Raw genomic sequence first — 12,503 nt, forward strand, 5'->3', positions numbered from 1 at the left:
AACGCCGAAGTCGCAACTAGGGCGGAACCATTACCTGATCACACCTCCGGGTTGATGAGGGTAGGTGACTCAACCCAAGACATCCAGTCATTAACCACTACTCTGGTCGTATGCTTTGTTGCTAGTGTGTATATCCATCTATGCATGCAAAGTTCGAACTTATCCAATAATTTTCTTAAAAAAAAAATAAATAAAAAATTCAGGAAACCGTTAAATACAATACAATTATTTCGCAGTTAATTCTTCTTTAAAAGTCATTAAAAAAACTCAGAAACCAAAGTTCAAAACATATCAGAATTCGCAAAAAAGAAAACAAATTGTCGCAATGCAGACAACGTCGGGTTAACCTGCGTGAACTCCTGACAATAATTCCATTTGTAAGCTGTCGTTCTGTTTGATTGACAGGGTCAAATGATGATCTGACCGGCGTAGCTGCTTGGTGCAAGGGTTCATAACGCTGTTTGCTCATCGCAGTTCACGACACTATGTCGTCCTCTCTCCCTCTCTCTTTTTTTCTTTCTATTTTTGGCTAGTTTATCTTTCTCTTTTTTTCTTTCTAAAACATGCACATTACGGTTTGTATTGCTTACGTTTCAAATACAAAATCATAAAATCTCTTTTTGTTTCTGTTGTTACATTCATCTGTTAAGAAAATTCAATTACAATCCGTACCGGCGGTATCAAATCTAAACAATGTGCTTAGCATATTTACGCATAAATTACAACTCAATTGGAGTGCTTGATTACAAAAATATCTAAAAAAAAAATCCAGATGCATTATAAAAAATTAGAACAACGTCAGTCTCGTCGGTTTCTTTTAATTTAATGGTCGGTGTAAATTATTTACTTTTCTACCTCTTTAGTTAAATATCTCTTTTCACAACTATTTATTTTCAAGTTCAAAAATATTTCTATTCCACCGTTTTATTATCTGCAAACTCTTTTAAACTTTTTTTTTAATTTAATTTCCAAAAATGTAACTTTCTACATTGTCTCGTCTTTTCTTTTAGAAAACAATTATCGAGTCTAATGATCGTCTATTTGTCAGTTTAAATGCTTTCAATTTATCATTAAGTATAAAATATCATCAACGCACATACGACAACACTTTTTATTTTAATCAGAAATAATCAATTTAAATGCTTACAAGTTATTATCAAGCCTAATTTATACGAGTTTACCAATTGTCGCCCCCTGCTCTTTCAACCATGCCCACCCCCAGTATAAATATTCCCATTCTTGGTCTTGTTTCTCTGAGCATTGTCATTTGGCGCATCGTGGAGCATCATGTGATTCCTATTAGCGAAATCCTAAAACTTTAAACCCAAGACAAAACAATACTATTTGACACCATGTAACAGTTCCCGCCACAAAACAATACTATTTGACACCATGTAACAGTTCCCGCCACAAAACAATATTATTATTTATGTTATTACCAGTCTCCTCATTCCTGAAGTCATTTTTCCTACTTGTATTTTGTGTCACCAACAGAACAATTTGGATCAGCAAGAGCACTAGTTGTTGCCTGGGATTGTTCACGGAATAAAAAGCTCTAATTCAGTTCTACTTCAAACGTTACTGATGTAATTTTCGATTATCACAGGTGGTTGGGTCACATTAAGAGAAAATTATTTCTGCCCAGTCCGAAAATATCGATAATTTTTATTTTTCCATTTAAAATATTCATAGCCGTGGACATATCGCATCCATGGACATATGTTTCGTCGTCAATAAGCTCATCAGCTTAGCTGACTATGACAGGATTCATACCCATGATCATTGAGCCTAACAATATATGCATTGATATTCAATTTGATATTCAGTTTTTTTTCCTGGAGGTATCTGAATTTTTACAAAATGCTTTCACCCTTTTTATATAAAGCTAAATCAGAACTAAATATAGTTCACATTACTACCCTTACGTCTAGCAGTTGTGTTTCAAAATTCATAATGATCGGTTAATTAGTTTAGTAATGAATCCTGTACATCCAAATATATAAATATTAGAAACATACATACCTTTATATAGATACTAGCGGGGTGGGGTACCCGACGATGCCCAGGTGTTTTGAGGTAAATCAAAACTCCGGGGGGGGGGGTAAAATAATAATAAAATAAAAGTTTAGGTAGGTGAGTATGAGGATCGAACCCGAACCCTTGAGGCAAAGTTGGAAATTAAAGTGTGAAAAAAAAAAAAACGTGCGACGTTAACCATTGGGCCACCGTGACATATACTGGAGATACGTTTGAATTTATTTAACTATTAAAAGCAGGTGTCCGCAATAAAAGTTAACTCTGCTGCTTCGATTTGACCTAATTAAGAAGGTTAAGTAGAAGTCACGCAGTTAACTTTTACTGCGAGGCAGCGTTTGGGCTTGTTTACCCAAATTTGACTGTTTTTTTTTGGGGGGGGGGGAACCAGCTCCTAATTGTCCAGATTGAATAGCAATTGTCTGATATACAAGATTGATCAAAGCTGATTGCTTCTGGACCCGGCGCGATGCCGAGAAGTTGTTAACTTTGAATTAGTTTCGCTTTTTATACGAAAAAAGCCTAATCAACAAGCGAGAAGCCAAAATAACAATAATTTTGAAAAAATCGATGTAAATAAATCTAGTCGCTACATGCGTTCTCAAATCCTAGATAGTATTATCTACGGCCTATATAAACACTTTTAAGCGATCGTAACGCCCCCCCCCCAGATGTCTGGTGCGAACGCTGACCCCACGATATTATTTTATCAATTTAAACACCTGAGAACTCTGGTTAATATAGTTTCAGAATATATATGGCGATGAGGTGTACTTCAAAAACCTTTGTATGAGTTTGTGTCATATTTCCATTCAATGAACGCCCAGCATAGACCCCCCTACCCCCGCAATATTATTGCACAATCATATTTGTTATAAATTAACTTTAATAGCTTCGACAATCGGGCGATTTCATTTGATTAAGTAGGGGAGAAGTGTTGCAACTGTTGCATATTATTATGTCGATTGATCTCTGCTAAACGAAGATTATTTTATGTTCTAAATTCGTTTGCATAAAAATTTACACTTGTTTTCGATAAAGAAACACAAGGAAAATGGACTCTAAACCATCTTCAGATTTCTTAACATCTTTTTCACTTGGTTCAATTTACACGAACTTAGGCCAAAAGTCTATGTCATCTGAACCGCCCAATAATTGTTAATTAATCATGTCCGACTATTTTGTTTTTAACAATCAGAGAACTTTTTATCTTTTTTTTTTTTTTGTGTGTGTGATTTTCATTTTCACAGTGCCCTTCTCTCTCTCTTTATTTTTTCTCTCCTGACAGCAAACTAAGTCCACTTTGTCTATAATTGGTCTTAATCTGACTTTTCTCGTGTTTACTTATCAGCGATCAATAATGTTTCACTGAGAGAATCAAGGTAGACAATCTTGCTTATTGTAGATATCTTTTTGTCCTTTCTGTTTCAATTACGCTTTCACTTTTTTGTTTTTTTTTGTTTCGTCTCCCCCTTTCCTCATTCACCTGTGTGTGTGTGTGTGTGTGTGTGTGTGTGTGTGTGTGTGTGTGTGTGTGTGTAAACCAATCCATTCTTCTGTGGTGCCGAAAACGGGCACCTTTTCAGCTTTGCCGCAGGTGACATTCTTCACAGACACTCAATTTCCTGTTTTGGCAAAGAACCATTTTGCAGGTTGTGTGACAGATAATATATTGTCTTTTTTGTTTCTTATCGTTTTATCTACATGTGCGATTTTCTTTTCCTAATAAGAATATTTCTCGATTCTTTCTAAAAAGTTCAACACTTTGCCAAATTATGTAGAATATATATTCAGCAGACTGACGCATATAAAAAGTTTTCGTTAACTCAGCTATTTGAAAACAGAAACCAATTTTTAAAAGAAATAAAACCATTTCTTTAAGTTTCTCATCTATCTGTTTACTATTAAAAGTTTATGGTGCCTTTTGTAGTTTGTCTGTATACAAATAGAAATGTGATTGGTTCACAAAAAAAAGGAATCGGCAGACTACACATTACTATGTCAGTGATTCTTACAATGTCAGTAGCCGAGTTTGAATCACGTATAAATCTAAAGAATTTTATAAAACTCGATACGTGCTTTATAAATTTAAAGAAATTTTCGTTTACTCATTTAAACTTTAAAAAAATATTAAATAAATATATTTTTTAAAAACTAATGACCTTTTCTTTTTAATAACCTGCAAAAAGTGTGTACATGAAGAGTATTCCGCATTATTTCCAAACAAATTTTTTACACATCTAAACATCATTTCTACATACTATAAAAACAATACATATATAAATTCATCCTAGTTACTTACTCTCGCATATGAATATTTAATAGCATATTTTTTCCATAAAAATTCACAAACACTTTTCCTCATACTAGCTATAAAGAAGTAGGAACTATGTAAAGATGGAAATTGACATACACGGGCATGTACAGTACCAGTACCACTTTAAGAGTAGATATAAACTAGTTTTATTAACTATGTTGATATATACTCGGCGTGTCAGGTGCGAGTTTTGTCTGAGTTACTGTCACTCATATTTGCGAGAAAGGTATAAACCCACATGTCCTTAGTCAACCTAGTGATTAGATAGAAGTATACTAAACTCTCAAGCATTGCTTGTCAAGATGGAAAACTCTAAAAATAACATCAGCATTTCTCTGTTTATTCCAGCATTGCTTTCATTTATCCAGTACTTTTTTTTTTAAGGAATGCCAGTTCAGTAAAGGTACGATTGAAGATTACTCAAGTCTTGCTTGATTATAGGGCAGACACTCTTACAGAGAGTATCCATTATTTCTCATGGCCGAAAGAAATCCTTAAATTCAAAGATGTTCAAATACCCAGTGGTGAAGTCCTACTTTTGGGGAACTTTAAAATATATGGAGTTCGTTTTAATTACTACTAGTCTGGGTGCCCGGCGTTGCCCGGGTGTTTGGAGATGTTTGTTGAGAAAAAAAAAATAAAATAAAGAAGTGGTAGTAGACAGACAGGCTCGAACCTGTACCACGAAGAAGAAAAAGAACATGAAAAAAAAAAAAAAAAAAAAAAACGTGACGTCTTTCCTGTTGCATCCATCGCCAAACCGGAAATGACGAATGTTTAAATTAAGGCTAGTCAATCGAAAAGAAGAGATGACTTTTGAAAATATCGGCGAAAAAAGCGACCCCTTCCTGTAGAAAAGTGCCTAGTTGAGGGTGAAGGAATTAATGTTTTTCGCATTTTTTTCGATAATTGTTGTCTGAAGGATTGAGCTTTAAAACGATACAAATCTCGTGAAAAATCCGTCGCCTCTGTCGAAAATTTTAGGCAGACATACAAGTATACATACATACATTTAAACAGACAGGTGAGATTTATATTATAGATTATTCCCAGGTCTTCTCTGATTTGGGTTGATAGTACCAGCGACGGCCCCATCTATGGATTAAATAGAATTTGCCCTTTTTACAACACAACTACCTTGGACATCATTGGAAATTAAATAACCTAGAAAAGATTGATTTAAATTGGTTGTTTTGTTTTATAAAACAAAAACAACCAATTAAGATATTAAGAGTTTTAAACATAAGGTTGCAGTATAATCATCATTATCTGATATGTTAAACATACGGTCGACATGTGACTCTCTATAAGAAAGTAGTTCGCAATGATGCCGTTTCATTTGTATCTTCTCAATGTACGGTGTGGAACGATAGAATTGTCGCCCTCGTTTGATGAAAACCGGTTTTCTTTTTTTTGTAGCAGACCATCTACTAGTTGACCAGTTGTGTACAAATCCCAAGAGCGATAGGAGCCTTCTATCATCTCTGAAAGTGACACCATGTTCAACAAGTGAGATTGGAGATTTGCCACTGTGCAACTCATGCTCTCTATCGATCCAAGTTATGAAAACAGGACCATTGCCAACACCCTACAAAATGCATCGCTTGATTGCCACGAATAACAGGAACTTGCCCAGGGTGATGAAAACAAAATTTCCAGCCACGGTTATCATCTTTGGTGTGGTTTCAAGTGAAGGCCACATCATACCACCTCAAATCTTCAAAGTTGGCTTGAAAGTCAACACCAAAGTATTCATGGATGTGCTGAAAGAGTACCATGATCCTCTGGTGCAACCAGGTGGCCGCTGGCAGACTCTGGGTATGACAGCAGGACTCTACATCTGCCCACAAGTCCAAAGAGACCAGTCGTGGCTTCAGAAGGAGTGCTACTTTGTATCTTTCTCTCACTGCATCCACTTCTCCCCCAACTTAAACCCTCTGGACTGCTTTGTTTGGTCATATGATGAGAATATCACCAACATGACCTTCCACAATAGCAAAGCCAGCCTGATCACCACCATCAACCAAGTATTCACTGAGCTCTTGCCAGCACGTGTTGAAAAGGCATGTTTCCAGTTCCAGAGCCGTATTGAGGTGGTGATTGATGCTGAAGGCGGCTACATTGAATAGATGTCAGCTCTACTACATAGTCAATTTACCCGAATTGATTTTTTTCCAATAAAAGTTTTAAAATAAAGCTGTAGTGTTGTTTTCTTTAAGGCGACACTTTTATTGTTCCACCCTACACATAGTCGACAAACTTGTCTAGCAGCAAAATCCCACCCCTTCATTGTAGAGGTCCCATGTGCCGGAAAGTCTTCTACTCAAATAGTGTCTCCCCATGATTTAAGAATTCTCTCCTTGTTTTCTGCTTCCTTGACTGTACTAACATGCAGAAGTTGAAATATAACGTAAATAGACACCTCGCTCATCTCTACATAAAGTCCCTAATAGACATGGTTCAAAATACTAGGCATTTATGTAAAGTGACAATGTGCCTTGTTTAGGTTGAACAAGAGTAAAAAACAATTCTCAACTTTGATGGCATCTGAACAAAATCATATACTTTCTTTTGTTCATAATATATCAATTCAAAATTTTAACATATTCAACTAAAAAATAATGAAGTGATATTTTATATTTTTCATATGATTATTAGAATGAAATTGTTAGAATTAAATATTATCTTTTTATTTTCAGGTGACGACACAAGTAGAGTGAAGAAAAATCTTGCTAAAAGAAGTCATGATATTTGGTATGAAGCCCGTCTCATTTCATGCAACCATGAACACCTAGAAAAACCAAAGAAAGTCTACGTCTATATGTCCCCCAAGGTAAGTCGAGTGAATTTTATCATCACTCAAAAATTATTAGGGATCATTAATTTGTGCGTTTTTACATTTATCTCTCCATCTTCAACCAGAAGATGACTAAATGCTTCTGCTATCCATCCTTGCATGTTGCAAATTTTTGTAAATTAATGTCATCATATCCGCTGAGACTATTACAAATCTGACATTTTCTTCAACGGTTGTATATAGGAATATCTGTTTAATTACGATTGTCGTAGTTTCAGATAATCTTCTAATTCGCCAATCATTTTTATAACCAACGGCTGTGCTAAACAACCAATCAAAACGTCGCAAAATTATTATAAAAAATCGTCGAATTTTGGATTCAGTCAGTTCGCCATTTGCTACGTCACGGACCGCATTTAATTCTTCACTGCCATCTTGGTTACTGATCTGAACTATGCCGCCATCTTGGTTACTGATCTGAACTAAGCCGCCATCTTTGTTCAACACAAATGTCTCAAGACTTAACAGGTTATCCGCCCAGCCACCGTCTTTTCTTTGACGGATCGGAATCTAAATTCGAATTGTGGCAGGTAAAAATTCTGGGATATCTAAGGATTCGAAAACTACACAAAGTCATACAATCTACAACAGAGAATCCAAACGACCCCGAATTTCTTGAAAAAAAAACGCGACTGTTTTTGCAGAACTGATTCAATGTTTAGACGATAGAAGTCTGTCTCTGATTATAACAGACGCATTGGACGATGGGAGGAAAGCACTGAACATATTACGAGAACATTATTTATCAAAAGGGAAACCGAAAATAATATCCCTATATACAGAATTCTCTTTGAAACGTAACGAGGATGAAACGATCACCGACTACGTCATAAGGGCAGAAACAACCGCCAATGCCTTAAAACTCTCAGGTGAAATAACAAGCGATAGCTTGTTGATATCAATGACCCTCAAGGGACTTCTAGCCGATTTTAAACCATTTACAACTGTCATAACTCGGAAAGACAAACCACTAAATTTCAGCGAATTTGAAGTGGCATTGCGCAGTTACGAAGAGACTAATCGTATGCTCGTGGACAATAATAACTCCAGCAATATTATGAAGTTCAAAAATGCTTCTCGAAAGCAGACACCACCAAATTATGCAACTCACCGCAACGTATTCTCCAAAAGTAATTTTCCAAAGAAAAAGAATAAAATTATCTGCTATAACTGTGGACGACCCAACCACAAAAGTTTCCAATGTCGATATAAATACTCTAAAATGGACTCCGTAAAAAACGTTGAGAACTTTGAGGAAGAACATACATTTCTATTCACATGTAACTTTGACAATACCACAAACAGTAAAAACCTCCTTGTAGACTGTGGTGCTACAGCGCACGTTATCACCAAGGAATCTGATTTTATTAATTTTGATTCGAACTTTAATCCTCAAATTCATTTTGTCGAACATGCCGACGGTAGTCAAATAAATGATATAGTCTTGAAAAAAGGCGATGCTAAAATATACCTAAAAAATAATAAAGGCGAAATCTGTAACTGTATTCTAAAGAATGCTCTGTTCATACCTACATTTAAGCAAGACATTTTTTCCGTGCATGCTGCAATTAAACAAGGTGCGAATATACAATTTGGCCAAGATACATCAAAATTGACATACCCCAATGGAACTGTATTTGACATTAAAGAAAATGGCCGACTATACTATTTAAAAAGTATGGTTCCCTCAAAAACTTTTTACCCCCCCCCCCCCCCTTTTTGATATAATGGAAAAATCCTTTCGGATTCAATTTTGGTTTCACTTGAGAAAAGGAAAGAAAAATAAATAAACAAAAAATAAAAATAAATGAACAAAGAAAAATAAGCCAATAAAATAATTGTTTTTTTTTTCTTTTTTCTTCTGGTTTTTATGGAAATTTGTCTTTATTCTCATCGGTCAAAAAGAATTAATATATTGGTATAATGTGTGCAAAATGAAGCCATTTTTTTTTTTTTTACAAAAAAAAAGCCACTTGTTAAAACCGTTTTGTAAACTTCTTATTTTGTCAAATAGTTCTTTTTGTATCTTTTTTTATGGCAAACATTTGTTAAAACAAAACCAAATGTATATTTGTGAATTTTTGTGCATATGTTTATATGTATTTGAAAAGTATTCTATTTGTATGTTTATATATATTTAAAAAGTGTTTATTTTCATATGTATAAAAAAATGGCTTCTTTTTGCACACATTATACCAATTCTTTTTGACCGATGAGAATAAAGACAAATTTCCATAAAAACCAGAAGAAAAAAGAAAAAAAAAACAATTATTTTATTGGCTTATTTTTCTTTGTTCATTTTTTTTTATTTTGTTTATTTATTTTTCTTTCCTTTTCTCAAGTGAAACCAAAATTGAATCCGAAAGGATTTTTCCATTATATCAAAAAAGGGGGTGTGTAAAAAGTTTTTGACTTCTGATGGGGGTATGAGACGAATGGATTCGCCAATCATTTTTATAACTAACGGCTGTGCTAAACAGCCAATCAAAACGTCGCAAAATTATTATAAAAAATCATCGAATTTTGGATTCAGTCAGGTCCCCATTTGATACGTCACGGACCGCATTTAATTCTTCACCGCCATCTTGGTTACTGATCTGAACTACGCCGCCATCTTGGTTACTGATCTGAACTAAGCCGCCATCTTTGTTCAACACAAATGTCTCAAAACTTAACACTAAGCGACCTTGTTAATGTCTGTTGTGTTTTGTTTGGATTGATTGGTATTAATAGTGTCCAGTACATTTTTTGAGACAAGGCCAATACTTGTTATGCCTGATATTATTCTGTGTGTATCTGGAGATAAGATAATTAAATTATTTTTTCTATTACTTCTGTAAGTCCAGGACTCTGTGCCATATGACTGGACTGAAAAAAAATCTGTGAGTGAAACGGGCACCACTTGAAGTTTACTTGGAATTTTTTTTTTACCTTCATCCATACTTTGTTCAGTCTTCCAGAAGCTGCCCTAAGTAGTTATTTTTAAGTCTTCCATGGCTTGACGACACTGTTTTTCTTGTTAGTTTAAGAATTCCAACATAAAACTTTTAAACGTTTCTGAATTTTTGAGAACCTCCGACCTTCTTCAGGTGTATCTTGTCCAACTCGGGAATTGTCCACAAGGACCCGTGGCGCAGTGGTTAGAGTACTGGGAAAAATCAATTGTAGAAGTGATATTCTCCTGGAGGTTGAAGGTTCAATCCTCAGTTTGGGCGAAAAAAGAAAAATAAATACATTTGCGAATTACTTAGGACCTCTATCCAGTCATGACTGATGGAACATGAGGACGCTACCCCTTTGAAGTAAATAAAGAGTTCCGCTCGAAATGTCATCCACATTCTCGAGTTCGACAGACACATTCTCGAGTTCGACAAGAATGAAGGACGGATATTACATCGGCTGAAACATTGTGAAAATCACAAAGATGAGAACAGTAGACTGATGAATAATAATATGCAAAACTTAAAACTTCATATTTTTATTTATATTTTCAAACTTGGTGGACTTTTGGATTTTGTTTATAACTTCGTTAATGCAACAACAATCAATACAAGAGTCTTTGCTCATCGCTAATCTGTTTAATAGAATAAATACATTCGAGCACAATGTTAGCAAATAAACTATATATCGTTTTTTTTCTCATGCTCACATTACACATAACAAATAAAAAATACAATTCAACTAATTTATAGCTCTTTTCGGGTTTACTCTATTATTAATTACAGGAGGTGTGTTAGCAATCTATAATATAAATTTAATCACAATTTGTCATTTCGATGCTGGTGTGGAATAGTGATGTTTGAAACCAATGCATTTCAGGTGAAAACATTATTACATACTTACGTGTCATGTCGAAATTAATATAAATTAAAATGATTACGAAATATGATCCTGTAGAAGATGTACTAAATGGATTTTTAGCAAGAATATCAGCCAGAATTACGTACTGATCGTTCGCATTTAAAAATGGCGGGTTCCAATTATTTAGTCAAAATGATCGATTGCAATTACCTCATCTGAATCTTGTGAACTCTTCAACATTAAAGCACATGATACATATCTATAAATCGATAAATCCGATAAATTTTATATTTACTTATAATTATTTTTCTACAAGATGATGTTTTCACCTAAAATGCGTTGTATTCTGTGTCAGTATTCTACACACCGTCATTTATTTTCATGTGCCATGGAGTGTTGCTGGGATTAGGAGGAGACGGAACATTTCTCCCACTCTCTCTTTTCCCAAAAGAGAGAATACAATAAATAATTCTTTAAAATTCAATTAAATTTTTAGTCTATGTTTGTCCTTAAAAGCAAATGGTTTTCTCTTACTATCAAACTATTTTTATAAAAAAAAACTTCTTTATTTTCAAAGTCATACGCACAATAGGAAAGCTTTGCCTTTTTAAAGTATTTACAACAATAGGTGGTTGTGTTTTAATTATATTTTAGTTTTTTTCTTCTTTTTTTCATCAATACGTAATTTAATCAGGTAAACTCGTAGATCTTTTGATATCGCCGAGAAACGGGAGACTAATTAGATTTTACTTAAGTGTCATTAGACGAAGATGAAGACAATAAGTGCTGTTCTTTAAACAATGGCCAAACAGAGAAGGATCTACAATAGAAGAAGAAGAAGAAGAAGAAGAAGAAGAAAATCATCTTCGAAGATCCAATTTGTTTTTGACAGACGTGAATGTTTATTCTGCATGCTTTCATTGTTCATAATAAAACTTGGACAGAAGACAATATCAGTTGTTTTATTTTTGTCATCAACAATTTGGCAGGGATGAGGATACATCGGATGCTGAGGGGAAACAGACAGATTGAAGGTAAACTTATTGAAATTTAAACGAAAGAAGTGTTTAATTCTGTTAAGCTTTCAATTTCACGGAAAAGTGTGGGGGGGGGGAGATAGGAAAGACTTAAAATCGCTTTCTACCGTCTGGCGAATGTTGAGGACGATACAAACCTTGAATAGACAGAAATAAATAAAGCAGTTCCTGTAATGCGTTCGCTCGTAATAAAAGTAGATCTTTGAATATACGTACTTCAATTTACATTGTCATTGTCTTTCATTGCCGCATTTGTTAAGAAAAAAATAGATAAATAAAACAAACGATCTAATGGTAAAAATACCTGACAATTGAAGACAAAATGGTTTTTGGTACCGTCTCTTTTAATCTCCATTCATTTCCCAAAGGTTGAGATCTTAATGCATTTTCTTTCTCAAACTTGGAAGATTAATTCCAAAGTCTTAAATAAACTATCGCTCTTCATAGAAATGAAATG

At 34.4% G+C, this 12,503-nt stretch overlaps 1 protein-coding gene across 5 annotated transcripts in view; it reads left to right on the forward strand.

The window, feature by feature from the left end:
* LOC145296025 (apoptosis-resistant E3 ubiquitin protein ligase 1-like) overlaps positions 1–12,503 on the forward strand; it is a 1,082,598-nt gene that overhangs the window by 934,046 nt on the left and 136,049 nt on the right. For all 5 annotated transcript variants that reach the window (XM_080142066.1, XM_080142069.1, XM_080142067.1 and 2 more), the window contains one exon: positions 7,051–7,184. In XM_080142066.1, coding sequence (XP_079998192.1) covers positions 7,051–7,184 — 134 coding nt within the window. The remainder of the gene's footprint in view (positions 1–7,050; positions 7,185–12,503) is intronic.

This window comes from Euprymna scolopes, chromosome 16, assembly GCF_053919585.1.
Source record: "Euprymna scolopes isolate OS-2025 chromosome 16, ASM5391958v1, whole genome shotgun sequence".
In the NCBI taxonomy this organism is placed as follows: domain Eukaryota; kingdom Metazoa; phylum Mollusca; class Cephalopoda; order Sepiida; family Sepiolidae; genus Euprymna; species Euprymna scolopes.